Source organism: Papaver somniferum, unplaced genomic scaffold, assembly GCF_003573695.1.
Source record: "Papaver somniferum cultivar HN1 unplaced genomic scaffold, ASM357369v1 unplaced-scaffold_21, whole genome shotgun sequence".
In the NCBI taxonomy this organism is placed as follows: Eukaryota; Viridiplantae; Streptophyta; class Magnoliopsida; order Ranunculales; family Papaveraceae; genus Papaver; species Papaver somniferum.
In genome coordinates, this window is record NW_020631041.1 from 9,005,612 (window position 1) to 9,029,087 (window position 23,476).

At 35.3% G+C, this 23,476-nt stretch overlaps 4 protein-coding genes and 1 long non-coding RNA gene across 8 annotated transcripts; all 5 read left to right on the forward strand.

The window, feature by feature from the left end:
- The first annotated feature begins 309 nt into the window (after window positions 1-309).
- On the forward strand, window positions 310-1,958 carry LOC113339311. 2 transcript variants are annotated; one of them, XR_003355034.1, is made up of 4 exons: window positions 310-578; window positions 664-737; window positions 859-887; window positions 1,095-1,958. It is a non-coding gene; the product is annotated as an uncharacterized LOC113339311 (long non-coding RNA). The 2 variants fall into 2 exon arrangements; XR_003355033.1 differs by having other exon boundaries at window positions 859-1,958.
- Window positions 1,959-8,937: 6,979 nt separating this feature from the next.
- Window positions 8,938-16,350, forward strand: LOC113340063 (DNA (cytosine-5)-methyltransferase CMT3-like). 2 transcript variants are annotated; one of them, XM_026585281.1, is made up of 21 exons: window positions 8,938-9,364; window positions 9,470-9,505; window positions 9,614-9,633; window positions 9,734-9,830; window positions 9,963-10,070; window positions 10,210-10,512; window positions 10,622-10,721; window positions 10,831-11,012; window positions 11,108-11,434; window positions 11,533-11,591; window positions 13,119-13,185; window positions 13,332-13,661; window positions 13,746-13,814; window positions 13,890-13,976; window positions 14,072-14,159; window positions 14,808-14,899; window positions 14,982-15,086; window positions 15,163-15,206; window positions 15,293-15,466; window positions 15,835-16,005; window positions 16,096-16,350. In XM_026585281.1, exons 1-21 carry the CDS (start codon window positions 9,104-9,106, stop codon window positions 16,112-16,114), a joined length of 2,739 nt encoding a protein of 912 aa, XP_026441066.1. In that variant the 5' UTR covers window positions 8,938-9,103; the 3' UTR covers window positions 16,115-16,350. The 2 variants fall into 2 exon arrangements, with proteins under 2 accessions (XP_026441066.1, XP_026441067.1); XM_026585282.1 differs by having other exon boundaries at window positions 10,834-11,012.
- A 956-nt stretch (window positions 16,351-17,306) lies between these two features.
- Window positions 17,307-20,361, forward strand: LOC113340078 (serine/arginine-rich splicing factor RS31A-like). Of its 2 annotated transcripts, none has more exons than XM_026585296.1 (6): window positions 17,307-17,364; window positions 17,487-17,631; window positions 18,868-18,980; window positions 19,166-19,398; window positions 19,492-19,734; window positions 19,826-20,361. In XM_026585296.1, the coding sequence occupies exons 2-6, from the start codon at window positions 17,526-17,528 to the stop codon at window positions 20,103-20,105; spliced, it is 975 nt and encodes a 324-aa protein (XP_026441081.1). In that variant the 5' UTR covers window positions 17,307-17,364; window positions 17,487-17,525; the 3' UTR covers window positions 20,106-20,361. The 2 variants fall into 2 exon arrangements, with proteins under 2 accessions (XP_026441081.1, XP_026441082.1); XM_026585297.1 differs by having other exon boundaries at window positions 19,169-19,398.
- A 268-nt stretch (window positions 20,362-20,629) lies between these two features.
- On the forward strand, window positions 20,630-21,425 carry LOC113340080 (protein yippee-like At4g27745). The gene is made up of 2 exons (XM_026585298.1): window positions 20,630-21,041; window positions 21,145-21,425. Exons 1-2 carry the CDS (start codon window positions 20,958-20,960, stop codon window positions 21,370-21,372), a joined length of 312 nt encoding a protein of 103 aa, XP_026441083.1. The 5' UTR covers window positions 20,630-20,957; the 3' UTR covers window positions 21,373-21,425.
- A 572-nt stretch (window positions 21,426-21,997) lies between these two features.
- On the forward strand, window positions 21,998-22,983 carry LOC113339555 (serpin-Z2B-like). Its single transcript, XM_026584802.1, has 2 exons — window positions 21,998-22,220; window positions 22,694-22,983. The coding sequence occupies exons 1-2, from the start codon at window positions 21,998-22,000 to the stop codon at window positions 22,981-22,983; spliced, it is 513 nt and encodes a 170-aa protein (XP_026440587.1).
- Window positions 22,984-23,476: the final 493 nt, after the last annotated feature.

The following is a 23,476-nucleotide window of genomic DNA, read 5'->3' on the forward strand; positions in this document are numbered from 1 at the left end:
AAAACCAAACCCCTTGTTATGTGGATCAGAAACTTTCAAATCCATGACATGATTTTTATTAATTAATTAATTAATAATATAATTTAAGGTGAATTTCTTCTGTTGTGGTTAAAAGTTGAACAAATCTTTCTTCTAAGAGTTTCTGGCCGGACCGAAATTAATTTCGACCAATAAGAATCTTTTGTTATTTCATACCACCAATATTACGAATTTTCTACACCACTTCTCTATATCTTTTGGCAATATATCTTTGGTTTTGACTTTGAAACTTCCGCCTCAAAATAATTCTACGAAATCAAAAAAATAAACCCTAAACTGCTCTCTGATAACCTCCGTTAGTATCTCCATGTTTTTTCTTCCTTCGTAAGAGAAAAAATCCTGCTTTTTTCTTTTTTTCGTGAAAAATTGGGGTTTGCTCTCTCTTTTTTTAAAAAAAAAAAGGATTTGTTCTTCTTTCGTTTTCATATCTTTTCTGATTGTTCATCGTTGATTTTGCTTTAATTATTGTTTGTTTGTTTTTTTTTTGCAGAGACGATTTTTGCCGAAAAGAATAAATAACCAAGGCCAGTTCTGTATTGGTAAACCCTAACCCTTTTCTCTTAATCAATAACCCTAACAATTTTGATCATTGATCTATTTCCTTTTTGATATTTGGTTTCACAGGGATTTTTATACCGAAGAAGAGTTTGCTATGTAAAAGGAAAGTGAATTTCTTTTGGAGTTAGTATATTCTGATTGTATGTGTTATCTATTCTTTTTCTGATTTTATTAATTTTTATGCAGTTGTGAGCTATTATACTAATTTTTTTATTTAATTCATTTTTTTTTTATTTTTTTTTTTGCGTTTTGTTTTCTCAGTAGTCGTAGTAGACAAGAAGGAAAAAGAGGTGAATTTTGTGGAGTTCGTATTATTCTGATTATATGTGTTTGATAAACTATTTTCTTATTGTTAATTTTTTGATGTTGGAAATGGTTGATTAGATCCTTTAGGATTCTAATATCGCACCCTGAATTTTTTTGGTAGGATTTATATTCACTGTTAGTTCATTGTAGTCCATGTACCATTTGTCTAAGATTTTTGTTCGGTTTGCTAGATCGACCCTTCGGAATATTGCAATAGGACTGTCTTTGAGGATGCCACACCCGAATTGCTCAGGCATTTCTCCTGGGATGATGATTTCCCGTCCAATCAGGATGCAATATCATACTCATACATTCTAAGGCATAAGAGGAATGCCCTACTAAAGGAACCATGGTAGTCCATTGGACACGTAAGATTTGGTGATTACCTTAGGCTCTTCATACATTTAATGGACTAGGCTTAACTCATCTTCTTAGTAGTTCATTTTGGTGATAATATTCTTCTGAATTCTATATTCTGGTGAAGTTTCTCTTCGTCTACAACGACAGAGAATACATAATAGAACGTCGAATATGGGATGCAGGAAGACCATATTGGTGTGTCACTAAGGTATGGTGGAAACATACAACTATTTTGTTGTTGTAGAGCCTCCAGTTTGATGTCATCCAATGTTGAGAATTTTATGCCTGTAAGCTATTTGTTGGAACAAAAAAAATATTGATCATCAAAGTTATGTATACTAAACAGCATAGTTACGAACCTTGACATGATGCATTCATTTTTCACGCATATAAAGGGAACGACGGTGCTGTGGCACAAAGAACATAGTTTAGTTTCATTGCTTGACATGGTTCTTCCTTAAAAAAATTTATTTTGACATGTTTAATTTCTTTTTACAATAAAGTTTCATGGTTTAGTTGGTCCATTAATGAATGATTGAATTGTATCGCACCAGATGAAATGATTCCACGTCTATAAACACCACACATACATGCCAAATCACCGGTATCAATAAATCTACATTTAACTGGAGGAAGAAGTGGTGACCTTCTCATGGTGGAATTTGGTTGGGTTGGCAACTCCATTTTGCGGCACACTGGCAAGTGTGGAAGTGCACTTTTTTCTTACTTTCACTATACTTTTATCATACTTTTTGATAGTACGCTTCTTCAAGTCTTTCATATTATGAACATAGTTTCACCATGTCAGTATCACTTGGTTTTGTGCAAATTTTCTTCCAAAAAAGATTGTAGTTGTACTGTATCTGCCACTCTCACTAAAAATCCTGGCTGAAACTGCAATACAATTTATTATTGACAAGTTTGCTCCCCCCTTTCCGAGCTATGATCTTGTCATCTTAATGTTTTCCTTTTGTATTTGTTTTCTTATATGTTCTTCATCCTGGCCAACCAAAATGGCTAAGACCATTTCCATGTTTACAAAACTGTTTCGTGCTTTTGGTATTGGGGACTTTTTTTCTTCATTAGTTTAACATTGCTTTGATAAACAAGCTTTGGAGTATAAAGTGTTTTCATTTTTAGTAATAGGTTATGTTATTTTTGTCACTATTGCAAGATCATAAAATTAACATACTTTTCCGTGAATATTTGCAGGCACAAGCATTAGCTGCTTTATAAATCACATGGAATTCAACATAGAGAACAGTCAAACTCATGGTTATGCCAACTGCACTCATGTAGAACACCGGAAGCTGCGATTGAAGCTCGACTTAGAACCAGGAATGTGCTGTAATTTAGCTTATGACTGTTTAACAAATTGATACGGAACAAGGTTTCTTCATGTTTAAACCAAAAAAATAGAGAAGACTCTCTGGACTACTTTAGTGATTAGTGTGAAATTTTTGTACATTCCTCTTTTCATTAAGAATAACACAATAGCGATAATTTAACTTCTTTTTTGTGCCATAATTTAATAGCCTATTTTTTTTTTCTATTCATGTTTCAAATTTTTAACCCCAAAACTCACTAGCAAAAATATATTCTCTATAAAATATCTAGGCCCGTGCGCAAAATCTAGTATTAATAGTAAACATTAAACAAGGTCACTATTATAATTCGTCTAATACAAAATCAATGACTTCAAATATATATACCTCTCAGAAGAGAACACTATCATCTCTAATAAATGTGAAAGTAAGTTTGGAAGAGAAATACCTAGCATCAAGTAGCGCTTGAAACGATCGGATATGTACTTTATCATGGTTTGCTTATCACTTATCGAGGAGTCCTTTGACATCTCTGGAGGGTCCTCTGCATCTCTTTTGGTGTCTTTTGAGCTCTCTGTATTTTCTTTAATTGTCTCCTTTGATCGGGCATTCATCTATATTGTCAATCTCAATTCCTGTATACAACCACATTTGTGTTGGTATAGATTAATAAGACACGCCAAGTGAAAAAATAAAATAAAGATATTTTTTCCTTTGTTCTTTCCATATATTCATAAAGCCAAGATAAGTTCTTATATCACCATCGTCTTTAAACCCTTGCAACAATTGAGACTACTCCATTTTTCCAAACTAATTCAGGTTCTACTTCATCCAAAGTAGTGGCAGATACGTCGCTAACAGTGTGCCATGGTACGTAGGTTTGGACGGTAAATATACCAAACAGAACCTCAAACGTCCATCGGGATTAAAAGAAAACTGAAATCGAAATACGCCAACATCAAATGGCCAAAGTTTTCGTACAGACGGTATAGTGACTTTTTTTACTACTTCCCGCAGTGGAGAAGCACTACATCCCCATTACAACTCCATAGTGAATTCTATCCCGTTGCCCGTGTTCTTGCAATTCGCGAAATCTTTATTATTAAGGAAAACTTTTTATTAGTTTATTTTTACTACGGTGCCCATGTTAAAGAAAATAAAAACAATTGAGAAAAAATATAAAGCTTTATGCCACATTGGTTGTGTTATAAAAATTTTCCACATCAACCTTCAATGTAACGGAACTCAAGTATTCAACTGCATCCAACACATACAACTACGAGGTTAACCAACTCTAAGATTGTATGCACACGAAACGAAGTTAATTAAATTAAAAGCTAAGTTAGGGGTGACTAACGTGAGTAGATGCAGCGTTCCCACCAGGTCAGATTAGCTCCACTCAAGAATGAATACGGTTTACTTGCAATGTATTCTAATAAAAACAAAGCCGACCTTTCTTTAACACATTCTGGTAACTGTTGACAAATGGATAATGCTACATCTGCGACAAAATATATATATTCAGATTCAACTGTGTTAATAATAGAGCCATACTGTAGGTTTTATTACTCAACTGTATACAAAACAGAAAAACAGGAAAAAAACATTCTTAGAAGTGGTCTAAAATGAGTACTGTGTAGTTACGTACCACAGCAATTTGCCTCGATTAGCATGATCAGTAGCCAATATCCTTTCTCACCAGCGAATGGACTTGGGTCCTCGTTTCTGTTCACAAGCCAAAGATTGTCTCTAGTTACAGGATAAAGATACTTTATCATCTCCTTTTGTTCATCTTTTGGATTCAATACAGCTAAGCATAATGGCACAACGTACTCGTCTTCCGCCGTGCCTCGCATTTGTGTCAATTTGGGGCTTATTTCTACCAGCATCTTAACATGTTTAAGTTCTCCATAATATACAGCAAGGTGCAGTATTGTGCATTCAGAATGCAGGAGCATAAACTCGAGCGTTTCAGGGGTCACCACTTTCACAATCTCCTCCAGGAACATCCAAGATATTGGCGTTTTTGTAGCAACGCCAATCATCCATCGAAACTCTTTTTTCAAATCCCTTGTTGTGCACTTTTCTTTGAGGGTTGTTTGATTAATCTTAACATATTCAGTAGTGATATGATTTGTGATCTCTTAACAAGAAGAGAACAATGCATACTATTTTTGATGTCGATCTACTTTCAGATCGATGCATCAGCATCTTTTATGACATCTATCCCTGCTGCTTTCAGATTTATTTCTGTTATAGTTTTAAATTTACTTGTTTTAGGTATAGGAATGAAAACAAAGACAACTTCAACTCGTTAAAGATCATCGCCAAGTTCATCCATCACTACAATTGTTTTGCATAATCTGACGATCGTTGGGTTGGATTTGATCCAATCACTGCCTATTGCTTTGGCACATATTGGTTTTGTTTTCAAAATAAGTTTAGCCTTAGATGCTTGTTCTTCTCCATTGCGAGAGAAGAAGGTTTTCTGAAACTGATTGTTAGGTTTGTTAGAATAGATTTAAAATGCAAGAATTCACGGAGATACTACCATTTGAATGACTTTTGTATGATCTTGAAATATCTCTATAAGGTTTCCGATTTCCTAATCCGGTGTTATCAATATATTTCTGAGACTTGCCTCCTTTCCGAAAAAAAAAAGAGAGACAAATTTTTAATCTCAAATTATCATGCTTGCACTGGAGAAACAAAGTCCCCCACTATGATCCTGTCATTGCTCTTTTTAGGCAAAGCCTTAGATCAGCGGAATTCTAAGGAAAACATCTTGTCGGTATCTTTTATGAGAGTCATGATTCAGTAGATGCTACATTTTTCTGATTAATGGTTACGACTTGATATTTTTCCTAAAATTTTTACCTTTACCGAATCTATTTATGTAACCCGCGCATAATGAGAGAAATTTCTGGTTTATATTTTTTACTGGTAATATTTTTCTAAAAGTTTTGAATTTTTATTCCATTGACTTACTGGGTCTTACATGCAAACCATATCATGAAGAGTCACAATATCAAACATTCAAATGTACATTAACATTTTGAACATGCATTTCTAAGCCATTGGCTTTTACGTCCAGTTACACACATCCCTATAATAACAAGCATAACAATAAATCGATCTAAAACTTGAACATGAAAAGTTGCAGAGATACACATAAATCGAAACATGCTTCTTCCATAGTATAATATTTGATTGTTGATCCTGTTTAATATTAAGAAAAAAAGATCGTCAATATAAAATCATGGAACGTTTTAACATGATACTAAGCAAAAAAAAATTTTGCAATAGAAAAATAACAACTCCGTTAAAAAAGATTAAGCAACCAAAAATAATAAAAGCTTATATTTTTTATTTTCTAAATAATAGACTTACTATAAACTATTATTCCAAGACAAAATATAAAAATATTGTTGGGTAGTTTTCTAAAAGAATTCCAAAAATAAAATTACGATTTTTATAATATATAACAAAATGAGGCTTTCCAATTTTAAAACTCCAAAGTTGCACAATATTTTCTATAAACAATATCTTTTAGTAATAGAAAATCCTCTAAAATAAAATGACATAATTCTATTCCTAAAATACTTTTTACTAAAAGTGATGTATTTTATGGTAGATTTTTTTAAGTTTCTTATTGTAGTTAAAAATCAAAATCACTTCAAGTTGATGATTTTGTGAATTTTAGTGTGGACGAAAACAAACTGGTTCCAATTGTGATATCTTTTGTTTGTCAAAAATATATCAAAAAATCACATCAAAAATATATCTAACATAAAAATTCAAATTCATAAAAAAAATTTGAAATAAAATCACATCGAGATATGTAATGTGTATCATTATCTTATCAGAAAATTAAACCAATCATTTTTTTTTTATTATTGCAAAAATGCTTACACATAATCTAAATAGGAATATGGAAATGGAAATTTTACTTAATTGCTTATTATCTATTTGTTTCCTTTTGTAGCAATTCCATTTTTTTGGCAGTTTTCCTTTTTGTAAAACCATCGATCAAAAGTATATTGTGAGTTGTGGTACAAGCGAAGATGTCAACATAATTATATCCTCTTTATCAATTAAAATTAATAAAATACTTGCATTTTCTCACTGTGCTAAGGTATTTAATATACCAGAATATTAAGGAAGTGCCAACATGCAAAACAATTACGCCTATACGATACTATTAGTGTTGGAGCCTAGTTAGCAATTCATGATTCGGCAAACGTACGGAACGATAAACGTACGAGTATTATACGGTTTTGTAAAATCCAGATTCGGTCCAAAATTCGGTCAACATGACGTGATTCGTCATTAATTCGGAACGGCATACGTACGTGTATAATTCGATTTATAAATGTGAGTTCGGCTCTGAAAATTTGGTATCTATATATAACAAATAATTTGTATTTATAAGGTCATAGACCAATTTTTATGCATATGTGTGAGTTATTTAAGGAAAAAATAAACTCAATATGATGATATTAATAATATATACAACATTAGTTATTCAAGAGGACGTCGTATGGTGGTTTAGATGCTTGGTTAGTGAGTTTGAGATCTCTCTCACCTTCACCTTCAAATCTCTTCAGTCGTTTTTGTTTCATAAAAATTACAACACGTCTAATATTCGGTCATGTATGTTCGGGAGGCAGTAAAGCCCAAAAAGTGGAGTCTTTGAAAAGTAAAAACTAAAGAATTTATGGCAAATTAAGCGGACGTATCATTCGAGATACGTAAAATTCGTGAACGATTCGCGAATAATCCGGAAATGCCACATAATACGCGACTTGGGTTCGGAGTTGCAAACGTACGCGAATAAGACGGTAAAATTCGTGATACGGAAAAATTCGCGAATCATTCGCGAACTTACTAACTAGGTGCTGGAGAGACTTTAGTTGCCGAAAATGCTTAGTTTACCGTTCCATTGTCCCGACTAAAATCCCACCACAGATAATATACGGTACACACTTTCATCCATTGATAATCTCCATGCAAAGATGGCTTTCGTGAACCTTCCGATCCCCTATCAGATCTTTTGAGGGAATCGCTTGGTATAACACTCTTCTTGATTTGATGGATCAGGTAGGTCTCATTGATAAAATGAATAATGTGAAAATGGGTCGTGTGAGTGGTGTAAATTTAACGGATTTGAGTTATACGTAACACAATTCATTAATGATGTTCTTTATAATGCAATTTTTCTTGCATCACCATTTTGGTCATTTGTACCTTGCTCATGTATTTATAAATTCATCAAGATTTTTCATTGTCTTACAAGTTTTTTTTTTTTTGAAGCGTGTCTTACGAGTTTATATTGTACTCTTTGATACCTCTCTGGGTAAAAAATTGAAAAAGGTATGTTTTCTAAGAATTCAAAAAATTATGCCAAAATATAAAAGTTTTCCCGTATACACATCCATACAAAAAAAAAAATCCTTTGATTCATAAATAATTCACTCTATAATATACAATTAATCCTACAATCTAAGTCGTGCATTGTCTTTATTAGAACATATACCTTGAGGTTTCCTTCTCTTCTGGGGTTCGTCCTAGAATTCGAAGGTAAGTACATATACATGCATACACTCACTCGATCTCTTTTTCTTTTTTTTTGCTGAATTACTCACTCGATCTATTTGAATCACTTTAACCACTTAAATTGAATCCAAATTTTTTGTTGCTTAATTTGAAAATAAAATCTCTTAAAATATATAGGAATTCACACATACAATAATGATTCACTCCATACAACTATACTAAAATACTAATGCATGATTTACAAAAAATAACATATTAAAATGTAAAAACAAACATAAAATATTACGACATGATAAAATATCTATGTTAATAAGATTATTCTATAAGAAGATTATTGCTCGAAATCAATTTACCTTAATAAAATACCAACAAAACCAGATGACATGGTCGGAATGAAATGGTTTATAAAAAAAAATCAAACAACAGAATGAGATTACGATGGATCGCGCTCGATGACGCTTTTGCTGATGGAGTGAAGGTATTAATGACTGGGTAGACTAAAAAAGATACGACTATATAACAAAAATAGGGTATGATTTTCAGAAATTTAAAAAATATCAAAATTTAGAAAAAAATTGGAACAACATAACTTTCATCTTATCGAGCTGGACTAAAGATCATTTGAAGCAAGCCATTGATTTTTTGATGCATTGAGTTTTATTGAATATCAAAATATTTTAATAGTTTTTAGAGTTACGAGTTTATTGAAGTTTTTATTAGTTTTCTAATGAAATTCCAAAACATTATTAAATTCCCCTTATCTTATTTCCCAAAATAACCAAAAAAATTTCATTCAAAATTTCATTTCCCGCTCCGATTTCATTTTAAGAGCCCAAAATCTTTTCACATCCCTCATAATTTTTTCATTTTTCACTTCTCTCTCCACAGTTTCTCAGTCTCCCTCTCTCTCCTTCCAGAGAAAAACCAAAAACTAGGGTTTCTGAGAGGAGAATCACAAGATGAGTCCGAGAAGAAGTGGTAGAACACCAAAACCAGTGTTAAAACCGGAAGATAATCCAGAAATTGAAGAGAAAGTGAAGAAGAGGAAAGCTTCAGTGAGTAATGGCAAGAACAAAGCTACTAAAAAGGTTAAGAATGAGGAACCAGAAGTTGAAGAAGAAGAAGAAGCACCTGCTAGATCTGTAGAGTTCAGATTTATAGGGGAACCTATTCCAAAGGAAGTGGCTGTTGCAAGATGGCCGGATCGATATGTTCCTGAGGTTAGTCGTTGAAATAATCACTCAATTTTTGTTTGATTCCTTGATTATTGGGGGATTTTATTGGATTTTTGTTTAGGGATTTGATCTTATTTGATTTTGTTGCAGTTGATTGAGCAAATCAAAGAAGAAAATACTAAAAGGGTATGCTCTAATTTTTACCCCTCTTTTTCAATTTTAGTTTCAATTTGAATTTTTTTCCCTAGGTTTTGAGATTGATTTTTGTTTTTTTGTTGATTTTTTTGTTTTCAGATAAAAAGGGGTGCTAAAGAGTAAGTTACTGTCTCAATTCTTGTTTCCCGCAATTTAAATTATGGTTTATTTCTGTTCAATTTTGGTGATTTTTCTTGATTTTATTTGTGTGGATTGAAGGGAGGAGTTAGAGGAAATCATGGAAGTAAAGAGCCATTATTCTAAAGCATTTGTTGATGGAATTGAGTACAATCTTGAGGATGATGCCCATGTCTTGGTAATTTTACTGTACTTGTCCTGAACCATTGAGATGATTATAACTAATTGCTTGGTATTTTGATTGCTATTGTATCAAATGATAACTTGTAGGGTTCTTGTATACTGAATTGTTGCATCTCTTATGTTTCAGAGTGATAAGCCGACATCTCCATTCATTTGTAAAATTATCGAGTTTTTTGAAACTGTCGATAATGAAGCTTATTTCAAAGCACAATGGTACTACAGAATCACTGACACGGTAAGCTTTTCTTGTGTGTTTTTACTATGATTTGAAATTAGAGTTAGTAGTGATATATTAACATCATAGTTTTGGTATTGTTACTTAGATTTTAATTAGTTTTATTATAGTATAACTTATTTGCATTTTAATGACATAGGTTTGTAGAGATGCCGTCCGGAAGGTTAAGAGGGACAAAGATAAATGCAAGGAAGAGGAGTTCATGGAGGAGCTTGATCCTGAAAATCAATTCATAGAGGAGGTTGATGCTGAAAATCAGTCGAAGGAACAACAAGATGCTGAACTTAAGAAGAAGAATAAGAAAAATAAATCCAAGAACAAACCTAAAACTGATCACACTGTCCATCTGCACCCGAAGCGTATCTTTTTCTCAATAGTAAAGGACAACAATCCCCTGGAATTACTTCTTGGGAAGGTTACTATTACAAGAATTGCATCCAATGTATGGTTTTTGTTTCATATTTGTTTTACTTCTGCAATTCCATTATCTCTCTCTCTCTCTTTTTTTTTTCTGTTGGTAAACGTACATTAAGATGTTTGACTTTCATCAGGTGGATTTAAAGACAAAGGAGGAAAAAATTGCCAAGTGCGATTACTATTATGATATGAAATATGAACTTCCCTACAAGTCTTTTGTTAGCATTCCACCTGGTAAGTGTTGTGTTGCTGTTTGTTTTTGTGTTTCTAATAATAGATCATTGTGTTTACTTTAGCCTTTGTTGGATTTCTTTATGATTGATTCAAAAAATTTACTTGGCAGAAGATACAAATGAAAGTGCAACTTCAAGTGGGGAATCGGGGATATCAACTGTTGGAGTTTGTGAAAGTGCAATGTCTAGTGGAGCATCAGAGTTATCTTTACTTGATCTGTATTGTGGCTGTGGAGCAATGTCCACCGGGCTTACTCTCGGTGCTGAAGTTGGAGGGGTAAATCTTGTTACGGTAAGTTCTTTTTTTCTATACATTTGTTCTTATATGTTGTGTTTATATGTTTTGAATTGTATAATGTGATGCTGATTTGTCACATTGTTAAACAGCGGTGGGCTGTCGATGTGAATGCGCATGCCTGTCAAACACTGGAATTAAACCATCCCGAGACAAATGTCAGGAACGAATGTGCCGAGGACTTCCTTTCTCTGTTAAAAGAATGGCAGAGGCTTGTCAATCTATATGTACCAAGCGATGGGAGCAACAGTACTACCCAAGGCAGTGAAGATCTTGAAGAAGATGAAGAGGTTTCACCTGGGGAATTTGTGGTTGAAAGATTTGTCGGAATCAGCTTTGGCGATCCCAAAGTCAATGCAGCAAACTTACAGGCAAAAGATGATGATGACAAAATTAAAGCAACTGAAATATTTTTCAAGGTATGGGATTTTATCTGTTTTATGATCCTCACAAATTTGGTTTATGCTCCACTCTTATTGATACACGGTATACTTTTTTTTTATGGGATGTTACTTAGGTTCGTTGGAGCGGTTACGATTCCACAGAGGACACATGGGAGCCGTACAAAGGATTAAGGTAATTTATATGTATAAACATAGGTTTAATTATACTTATGCTTTGCTGCTGCCATGACTTGAAAATTTGTGAAACATAGCCTGTCTAATTCTGTATGTATTTCTTTTTTTACTTGTCCTCAAAGGCTGCATTTTGTTTATAAAAATGCTGTTAAGTTTCCTGCTGGCTGGCGTTGGTTGATATGCAACTTTTATGCCATTTTGTCGACAGAAATATTTTGATGTATCACTTTGGTTCATGTGTGTGTGTATTCCACTTGTGTGGCACTTGGGCTTTTAGAATATCTGATGCCTCAAGGTTATAACGGTTGTAATATATTTCCAAGGGAAATCTGGATAAGACAGCGTGTCTGAATTCATGCCCTTAAGGTTTATAACTGTTGTTTGGTTCATAGGTAGAGTTATCAGGCACTGTCTAAAGTCCTTAAGCACTTTGAGAAATTACTTCAAGGCCAAATTCTAGGTAATGAATTTCACTGGAAATAAGATGTGAAATATTGAATGATTCATAGGAGGGCATACTTTCTTGCTACTGTTGTGCAGATCGTTGTGAAAAAGACCATACAATTACATGCTGTTTTTTGCTTTCTGAATTAGATATTCTTATGACTGAATGTTATATTCAATATATTTTTGGGCTCTTTTAATGATATATCCTAACTTTTATGCCCTAAAGAGTTTTTATAGAAATGACGTTTAGTTTCCTGCTTGCTTGTGCTGGTCAATATGCAAATCTTTTGGCATCGAACCTTGTTTGTTTCCTTGAGTTCCACTGTACAGATTTGAATATGTGATGGCATTGAAGTATGATATCTCGGGAAAATTATTGTGATATACAGTGCGGGTTTACTATTTTTATATCTTACATCTATAAATATGTGTACTCAACATGCTGCTCTTTTCTTTGGTAAATTACTGATGCGTTAAGGTTACAACTGTTATAATTGCTGCTCCAAGAGAATCTGTATGCAAACCCTATGTTTGGGTGCATGCCTTATTGTTAATAACAATTAGTTTGTCATTGTTAGGTTCTCCGGTAGAGGGACCAAACATTTTTTACAGTCCATAAGCATTTTTTACAGCAAGGCCGAATTCATGTCTATCTTAGTGTACAGTAATTTCGTGAAATATAAATATGTGAACTTATATCTTCTAGGATAGATCAACACCAGAAATGCTTGCTTGTTTCATAACAAGGGTCACTGTTTTAGCCACTGCTGTTCAGATCTTTGTGAAAAATACTATAAGTAAATGTTATTTGCCTCATTCTGAACCAGATATTCTTTGTAGTTTCTGTTGGATAAATAACTCACTGTAAACACACACTGTCCTTATCGTATGACTGAAATTACATTCATGTTATGTAGACTGTAATCTAGTATATGCTATAGATAGACAAATGTGGTTAACAATTGGCCTCATAATAGGTCTAGTAATCTGAAGTCTCAAGTATTTATTAGGTAGAATATATTTTCTGCACATTGATGTTTTTCACAAGCTGAATATTTGTATTGAACTTTTTGACCAGTAATTGTGAAGATAAAGTCCGCGAGTTTGTGAAAATGGGCCACCGTTCTAAGCTGCTTCCTCTTCCGGTATATTGTTCTTGCTTTGTATATTTTGTGTGAACATGGTTTAAGAATAGTCTTAGCAGTCCGTAATAGTAGATTTTGCCAACATCAAGTTGTGTAAAAAATTATTGCTTTATTCTTATTATGCTGCCTTATAATTTATGGCGTAGGGTGATGTTGATATTATATGTGGAGGGCCACCCTGTCAGGGTATCAGCGGTTTTAACCGCTTTAGGAACGATGAAGAACCGCTAGATGACGAGAAAAACTACCAGATGTTGGTATATATGGATATCGTCAAGTTCCTGAACCCGCAATATATTTTAATGGAAAATGTTGTTGATTTAGTTAAGTTCGCCGACGGGTACTTGGCCAGATATGCAGTTAAACGTCTTCTATCAATGGATTATCAAGTCCGATTAGGTATCATGGCTGCTGGTTCCTTTGGACTTCCTCAATTTAGACAACGCGTGTTCGTGTGGGGAGCTCAAATGGGAATGGTAATTTATTATAATTATTACCTTATTTATATTATTTTTCCCGATTGTTTAGATCTTGATTTTCTTTTTTTTGTTTTTCTGCAGAAAATTCCTTCCTACCCTTTCCCTACACATGAAGTTGTTGTTAGGGGTAATACTACTGTTGAATTTGAGGTAAAAATTATATTTGTAAGATCCTTTTAATGTATATGCTCTTGTTGCTTACATATGTTTTTTTTTCTTTTTCAGCAATGCCTTGTTGCATATGACGAGGACAACAAACCTAAATTGCATGACCTTTTATTGCTTAAGGACGCAATCAGGGACCTCCCTCAGGTTTTTAACTTCTATTATGTAGTAACCTTTTCCTTTTTATGTTCTGTATATAATTAGACTAACAATTTTATATCCTGGTATGTATTTTTTCTTAGATACAAAATGATGAAGAGCGGGAAGAAAGACCGTATGGACCAGATCCTGAAACTCAATTTCAGGAACATATAAGGTTGAATAGAGAAGGTCAGTTATAACTCAATTTCAGGAACATATAAGGTTGGATGGATGTTATAGTTTGATAAATGTTTGCCAAGTAAAACTGTTAATGTACGTCATGTTATAGCATAGACTTTCAGTGGCCTAGGGTGCAATCTGTTGTTTATAATGTACACGTGCAGGAAATCGATTATAGTAGCATACTGTTCTTTTATTACCGTGTCAGCTTTTCAACATGTATCAGATTTTCAGAATGGTACTTCTGATGCCTTGTGTCAGAGTGGTACTTCTGGTGCAATCACATATTCTACATGTATCTGATATTAAGTTACATATTCTACTATGCAATCCTAGACAATGTACAAATATTTTCAGGATGGTACTTCTGGTGCTTTGTATCACAATTGTACTAGTAATTTGAGCTGCTTTTAAGATACTACTAATGGGCAATGGGTGCAAGGAGATATCATATAAGGTTGGCCATAGTTTGGTTTTAGAAACCAGCATAATACAGCTCTTTAGGGCCTAGTTGTTCAGGGGTATGCAGTGCTGATGATGATTTGATTTTCTGTTCATGCTATATTTGTACTACTGTGGATTCATATATATTACTGATTCTGTTTTCTACCACATCACTTATATAACTGATTACTTTTTCACTGTCTTATGTAACAGGTACTGGTCGTCATACAGTTCTTTTTGATCACATTCCACTTCTATTGAACGCTGATGATTATCAGAGAGTCTGTAGAGTTCCAAGAGCAAAGGTTGTTACCTTTTTTCTATTTTACGTGACAATTATGCTTAATTCTTTTCTTAAGTCAAACACTAACCATTTGTTAATGACAGGGTGCAAATTTTAGTGATATTGGTGGAGTTCAGAAAGATGCAAAAGGGAAATGGGAGTTAGACCCATCCATCCCAAGAGAAATGCTTCCTAACGGAAAACCATTGGTATAATTTATTATTGCTTTGTTTGATGTTATTTGGATTTTAAAATCACTTATCTTACTTATTTTTTGTGTTGTAGATACCCGACTATGCTCTGTCATTCACCGGTGGCAGTTCAAGCAAGTAAGTGCATTTTTTAAACACAAATCATTTTTTTTTTCCTATTTGGTTTTCTTATATTTGCATCTAATAATTCTGAAAAATCGCAGGCCTTTTGGTCGTTTGTGGTGGGACGAGACCGTCCCCACAGTAGTTACGCGTGCAGAGCCTCATAATCAGGCGATTATGCATCCAGCTCAAGATCGAGTTTTATCTGTAAGAGAAAATGCAAGACTACAGGGATTTCCTGATTACCTTAAACTCTGCGGACCTGTTAAGGAGAAGTGAGTAAATATATCTGATCCTTCATATTTATTTGCTGACCTGTTGGCCAGATTATGTGCCTGTTCAGCAAATCTATACAATTACAATGCCAAGCATAATTGCATAACTGTATTGTGATGTCAATCTCAGTACCACATCGAGTTTTAAAACCTTTTTCCTGTTCTGTATATGATTAATTGACTTCACTTGTGTTGTGATGTCATTCTCAGTGCCACATCGAGTTTTAAAACCTTTTTCCTGTTCTTTATCTGATTAATTGACTTCACTGTATTCATATGTTTCTCTTTTATGAACAAATATTGATTGTCTGGTGACGCAGTTGTGAATTTTCTCTTATGTGTATGAATTCTTTTCCTGTTAATTTCAGATATATTCAAGTTGGGAATGCAGTTGCTGTCCCGGTCGCCAAAGCCTTGGGATTTGCTTTTGCTCTTGCTATTCGAGGAGTTCCTTTCACTGAACCGCTTTTCAAACTTCCTGATAATTTTGGGTTAACTATTGGACCTCTTCCTGTAGAAGCATTGGAAGCTGTAGACAGGTAATCTCTCTTATAATGTCTTTTTGTTCATTTGCTACTCTGAATTTCCTTGAATATTCTTCTTATTCCAATTTGAACTGTATTTCTCAGGGCAGTTGAAGAGCAATGAGCAAAAGAGCAGAGCAGTAGTCTAGTGGTGCATTTGAAGATTGCAGTTAACTGTCAACTTGCAAGGAAATAAATTTAGAAGCTAATTTTGTTCACATTATGACACAACCCTGACATTCTAGTTTTGCTAATGTGACAGATGGAAAAACTTTTTCATCTTGCTCAATTGATTACATTCATATCATTATGTAACTCATGTGGTTTTAATGATGGAATTTCGACTTATTTTTTCTCTTATGCTGCAATTTGGTTTTGTTATGTTGCAAATCCACTTATTTGGTTTGGAGTAAAAGATCACAGTGACTCTAAAGCTTGGTTTAAGTACTCTTCACTCTGCACTGCAAGTTACAAATTAGCTGAACCAATGACATAACCATGTTTTTACATTTCCTTGGCTATCCTTTTGCTTTTATCTTCAAATATTTTTCTCTGACTATTGCTTGATAAGCTGCTTGAATCTCTGTGTCATGCACCCATGATCTTTCTTATCCTTCTCAATATGCAGCTTCTTTTTTATGCTGCAATTTCACTTATTTGTTTTTGTTAATGCTGCAATTCCGTTTGTTATGCTGCAATTTGGTTTCAGTACTCTGCAGTCTTCACTGCAACTTCTGAATGAGCTCAACTATGACTTAATCAAGTTTTTACATTTCCTTGGCTATTCTTTTACTTTTATCTTCAAATATTTTTCTTGACTAGTGCTTGAAAAGGCTGCTTCAAGTATCTTTCTAATCGTTCTCAATATGCAGTTTTCTTTTCTTATGCTGCAATTCCACTTCTTTCGGTTTTGTTAATGCTGCAATTTGGTTTCACTACTCTGCCTTCTTCCCTGCAAGTTTCACTACTCTGCCTTCTTTTCCTTTTATCTTCAAAGTTTTTCTTGAGTGGGGCCTGAAAAGGCTGCTTGAACCACGAGTCATGCACTTGTAAGTTGGCTTTAAGTGTCTGAAATCAACCATTGATCAGCTATATTGACCATGCTGTTTGATACTACATAGATATTTCACTTTGTTTTTACCAATGAGTATTCCCAACTCCAAATTGAAATAGTGAAAGTATCACTTTTCTTGAAACACAGAGATGGAGGGCTAATCCTTACACCTAAAAGTGCACTAGTTTTTGTTTTAGGCACCACTAAATTTTATTTAGGCACCCGACTACCACCCCTTTAAAAGTATCCCGAATTAGGGCTTTTTCTTTTCCTTCTTTTTGTTTCAAAGTTCAGAGCTTGAGATAGGAGAGGCATATTCTGTAAATCTCCTTCTTCTTCATCAAATCCATAAATACAGAAAATTCTGAATCAGGATTTACATCTAAGTTTCTTGAATTTTTCTGGGTTTTAATTTTCTGTTCATGTGATTGTTTTGTTGCAGAATTTCTGTGAAGGTGAAGGAAGTAGAGAGATTGTGATAATGAGGCCAGTTTTTTGTGGGAGTTTTGATTATGAAACACGGCAATCTGATCTTGAACGCTTGTTTTCTAAGTATGGGACTGTTGATAGAGTTGACATGAAATCTGGTAACCAAAAAACATCTCTTTTCAATCATCTTCTTTTGTTTAATATTGAATTGATTGTTTTTCAGCTCTTAATCTTCTCTGGGTTTACTTTTTCTGACCTAATTGTTTATGCATCTGATATAAAGTTTGGATTTTGATGGGGTTTGTTGAATTTATCTGTAAAATTAGGGTTTTTGCCCCATTTTTCTGGGAGTGCCACCCTTTTGTTAATTGTATAATCCTGTACTATTTCAATTGAACATTGTAAAGTCTTTATCGCCTGTCGGATGATTAGATGGTAAGTTGTTAGGTTTGGTTTCATCCGTTGCATCGTCCTGTGTTCGCCCTTAGATCACAGGACGGTGTGATCTAAGGGCGCTACGTCACTTGCTGGCTAATTTAAGAATTGAGGCTTCTGGATAGGCGCTGTATCACTTGCCGGCGGGATAAGCTTGCTAGCAAATAGCGTGTTGCGTAGGAAGGTTGATGTGCAATTTGCATTGTCCTCTATTTTTATTGTTTCGATGTGCAGAGCCAACTTGACTGCATCATGAATTGTGAATTCAGATATATGCATATCGTTGGTCTTTTTTTAATAAGTAGAGAAGATTAGGAGTGTTAACAACAGGGATAGTTCATTGGAAAAGAAAAGAAGCTCTATATTTAAATGTTTGTTTTGACGCAGGAACTCCGGAAAGTGTATCAGTGCATTTACTTCTGTGCAAGAAACACTTTCCTAACAATGCTATCCTTCATGCCTGCTAGCCTGCTCATCAGAACATATGCATTTCCTTCTTTACAATCTTTATACTGCCTGCGCAGCCATGCCATGCTTTCTCCTTCTCCTTCTACTACTCATAGATGGATCAGTGTTTCACAGTCATGCTAATGACTGATATTGGCGAAGCATGCACATCAGTGACTTCTCAGTTCTGATTGTTTGGATTAAGCTTTTAGACTATTATCATCAATTAACACACCATGCAGCGCTTCAAAAGTGTTGACATCCTTTTGCATCCACCTTCTCCCTACTTGCAGGTGTTGTATTTTTTCTATTTTTACCCGGGAAAAGAAACCTTTGATACGGCCTTCACTCTGAAACACAACCTGCTAGAAGTAGTACCCCATTTTCTGTTTTTATCCTGGAAAAGAAACTTGATATGATTCTCACTCTGAATTAGAAATAAAATAGAACCAAAGACTTCTATTATTTTATTATTTTACTACTCCTAGCTTAATTTTGCTATGCCGCTGCAGGGTTTGCTTTCGTTTATTTTGATGACGAGCGTGATGCTGAAGATGCCATCCGAAGCCTTGATAATACCCCATTTGGTTACACTAAGCGCAGGCTTTCGGTGGAATGGTCAAGGGTAATCATCTTGTTTCACTTGTATTTTCAGTTCCATTTGGCATTTGCAGTTCATATAATTGGCTTTCATGCAGTTGTACTTTCTGTGTGCTTAGCCTTGTTTGTTACTGTTAAAATCGGTTATATATTGCTATCTGGTTGATGATAATTTTGTTATTTTTCTTCTTTGTCATGTTTCTTTACCAGCAGGGAGAACGCGGTAATCGTCGTGATGGATCTAAATCAGCGGCAAACCAGAGGCCTACTAAAACACTGTTTGTGATAAACTTTGACCCAATAGATACAAGGATCCGAGACATTGAAAAGCATTTTGAGCCTTATGGTAAGGTATTGCATGTCAGAATCCGAAGGAACTTTGCATTTGTTCAGTTTGAGACACAGGAAGAAGCTACTAAAGCCCTTGAGTGCACTCACATGAGGTAAATTTTTGTTCTTATATCTTGCTGTTGGATAGCTGTTTTGGTTTCTTAAAATTTTTCCATTTGTAACTTGTTTCTCTGTGTGATTTGCAGTAAGATTTGTGGTAGGGTTGTCTCAGTTGAATATGCCCTTAGGGATGACAGCGAGCGTGGTGGTGATAGGCGTGATAGTCCCAGGAGAGGAAGGGAAGATAGCCGTTCTAGAAGCAGAAGTCCAGTGCGTCGAAGAAGTAGACCAAGTCCTGATTATGGACGGGCACACAGTCCAGTCTATGATAGATATAAGGGACCTTCGAGCAACAGAGATCGAAGCCCTGACTATGGGCGATATCCAAGGTAAGATAGATGAGGGGTTCGGGTTATTCCTACCGTCTTTTGTTATTATTCTGGTCTCCAGTTTTAACTAATGCTCTTGGTTCCTTGTCAGCCACTCACCTGTTCGCCGCACAGCCAATGGCCGCTCACCGGTACGGCACTCGTCTGCTAGTCGCTCACCAGTTCGACGTACTCGTTCACCTGGCGGCTGCTCACCTGTTCGCCGTACTCGTTCACCTGTCCGACGTAATCGTTCCCCTGTTGGACGCTCACCTGTTCGCCGTACTCGTTCCCCTGTTGGACGCTCACCTGTTCGCCGTTCACCTGCCGGCGGTTCTCCAAATGGCCGTTCACCAGTTCGCCGTTCTCCTGATGACTGCTCACCTGTTTGAAGATCAAGTAGCTGAAGATATCAGCATTGGAGGATACGCTTTTAGCAGTTGTTGCATTAGTAGTGGTGGTAGTTTCAAGTTTCGACTTTATTTTGTTAATGTCACTCTTGAGTGTCAGTTTAGAAGGAACTGGATGAAAAAGTAGTAGTTCTGGAGTCTGAACTTGGTGCTTTCATTTTGAAGTAAATTATTGAAAAATGTTGCCTTCTTTATTGAGGTTGTTTAATGAATGCAACATCCTGTTGAGTGCAACAGAGTGACTTGATTCTGCAAGGCATTATTTATGTGCAGTTTCTTCTTCTTTAGCCAGACTGTGAGGCTACCTTTTGCCGTGATTGGGTTATGATCAGGTCCTTGAGAGTTGTCAGGTACCAAATTACTAACACTTAAATGTCATGTTGAAGGGAAGGGCACTCCGCCCATTGATATATCAGAGTTGTAAATCTTTATGTGCAGGTTTCTTCTTGTCTAGTCAGACTGCATAACTGTGAGGCCGCTCTTAGCTGTGTGCCGAGGTCCCAATTTGTCTATGGCCATTTTCGCTGACTCAGTGGCAACCAACGTAACAGACTTCATGGCCCCATGGAGAAGGCGCTGGTCTACGAAACCATATATTCTTGGTTGGTTCGATCCCCGGAGAAGCCGTTTTATTTTTCTTCCTTTTTTGTCAGATAAATCTTGGATATCCCTAGAAGGCAAAACATATATAAGTCTTGTTTCCCAAGAAAAGAAGAAGAGGAGTCGTCCGAATCTCGAAGTCCCATTTTACTAACCCTAGCCTAGTGGTACTTGGTGGGTTTTCTATCTTCTTCACTGGTGAAGTTATTTGTAGATTAGATACTGGAGGATAATATGATGGGGCCTCGGCTATATGGTTGCTTTCATTGCAGAAACATTGTTTCGTGTCATGAAGATATCATGGCTAAGACTTTTGTGGTACGATCATCAATCTCCCTAGCTATTTCTCTTTTAGTATCATTTTTTGGTATCAATCATGTTGTTCACAGTTTAGATCATGAGTATCTTCGTGTATATGCAGGGGGTTGGAGGACGAGCTTTTTTATTTTCTCATGCCATGAACGTACTTGTTGGTACCAAAAGAGATGCGAACTTGATTACCGGACCACATGTTATTGCTGATATCTCTTGTTCCGACTGCAAAAAGGTTTTAGGATGGAAGTATGAATTAGCAGTCCCTGAATCACAAAAGTACAAGGAAGGAAAGTTTGTATTTGTCAACAGAAACATCGTCAAAGCCAATTGGTAGCATTATCAAGGCATGGCCATTCGAGAATTTAGTTGCTTATTATTCCGTTCGGAAAGGATGAATTTCTAACTAGTGATCTAGCTGTGATTAGATTATAAACACTTGACTTTTGTTTTCAATTAGCGTGTGTTGAAAAGATTTTGTCAAGTCACTTTTGTGAATAATTTTGAAGTTCTATAATTGTCGCTACTTTTCCAACTTTGCTCTATACTCAACGCTAATCGTTTGCATTAACAGATAGTGAGGTTTGCATTGTGTATTGACATGTCTAAAGAGAGCATAGATCTGTTTCTCAGTATGGTTGGGGCTGGTAAGTAAAATGTTTGAGAGTCGGATGAAGAGCTAAACACCACCTAGATGCCCATGGAATAATCGGATCACTTTGTTTTATTCGAGGCCCCTACATTTAACTTGTTTGTCATCACCAGCAGAAATACATGTAGGTCTGTTGTCCTCTCCATGGACCTTCTGTTCGAGGTCCCAAACATTAACTTGTTTACCAATCAGGTCTATTTTTGGCAATACTGGAGGTGTATATGTGTGGGTTTGTTTCTTATAAATAGAGGGTCAAGTCTTTGGAATCCAATAGGTTTAGTTTTACAATATTCGTTTGCTGATCATAGACATGGATCATAAACTAAAAGTAAACCCTCCTTTCAAATCTCATGGATCCTCAGGAAGTAGATTTATAATGAAAAGTGAGCAACCTAAAAAGAGCATCAAAACTACCAATTCATGCATGAAACTCGTCAAAGAACGGTGGTTAAGCGAATCGAAGAATGGAAATCCTGTATTCTCTCCATTCTCGATGGACACTGCTCTTGGGTTGCTAGCTTCTGGAGCAACTGGTGAAACCTTAAAACAGATATTAGGGTTTCTGAATTCTGAAAGTCTCAGAAATCTATATTCAACTCATCGACATGTTGCGCGAAACACAAACCGGACCTAAAGCTCCTAAAATTTCTTTCGTTACTTGAACCTTCTTTCCAACAAGTTGCTCATGCAGTTTACAAAGCGGAAGCCGAGACTGTGGATTTTGTAAATAAGGTATATGCAAAATTCCTTGTGCTTTTCTTGTTTTGTGTTCTGTTTTCATTGTTTCGCTGTTCTAATGATTTATCATAAAGTATTGAGACTCCCTTATTTCCAAAGTGACTGGACGATCAGTTCTTGTCATCCATGGGTTCGGTGAACTTATAGAACAGGTGAGCTCTGATCCTGCTGTTTTCTTGTCATCCATGGGTTCCAACAAATAAGTTCAAGATTCCCAAGTTCAAAATTTGTTTTGATTTTGAAGCAAAAAGTGTTCTACATAAAGCAGGACTAGTTTTGCCTTTTGATGAATTCAAGGCAGAGCTGACTGAGATGCTGAGTGGTGATAGTAACCCTCATGTTTCTAATGTTTATCACAAGTGCTTTGTTGAAATTGATGAAGTTGGAATCGAAGCTGCTTCTGCTTCTACAACTGTTATTACGGCCGGGGTGAGTTCCCTCGGCCCTCCTCCGGTCGATTTCGTAGCGGATCATCCTTTCATGTTCATAATCAGAGAGGAGGAAAGTGGTGCTTTGTTGTTCATGGGACATGTCCTTAATCCTTCTTTATCGAACTAGTCTATATATCTCTCCCTCTATCGAGTGTCGCTAAATAGTTTAGAATTTCTTGTTTTTCTTTGAATTTAAGAGAATCGATGGTGAGTTTCAAGTGATTGTTTTTCTCTGTAATTGAAATTTCAAGTGATTCCCACTTTATTACCATTTTCAGTTCAAAACAGTTCAATGTGGAGTGGCGTTGTTTACTGAAACCTGCCAGAAACCTTAGTTTGTTATGCAGATTTAGTTCTACACAACCCCAAAGGCCTCGTTCAAGTCAGAAACTTCTACTTTTACACAACGTTTTTTTTTTCATCTTGTGCTTAATTAAGTATACATTCCATAGAGCATCAAGATATATGATGAATTTAGTAGAGTTTTCTGACGTCGGAATCTTCAAAATCTACAAATACGTACGTTCACTTTCATTCCCTGCTTGTTAATGGAGATATTTTGCGTTGTATTCTTCAATACTTAAAGCCTTGTTAGGCTATGTTGTGAAAGGCGAACAATT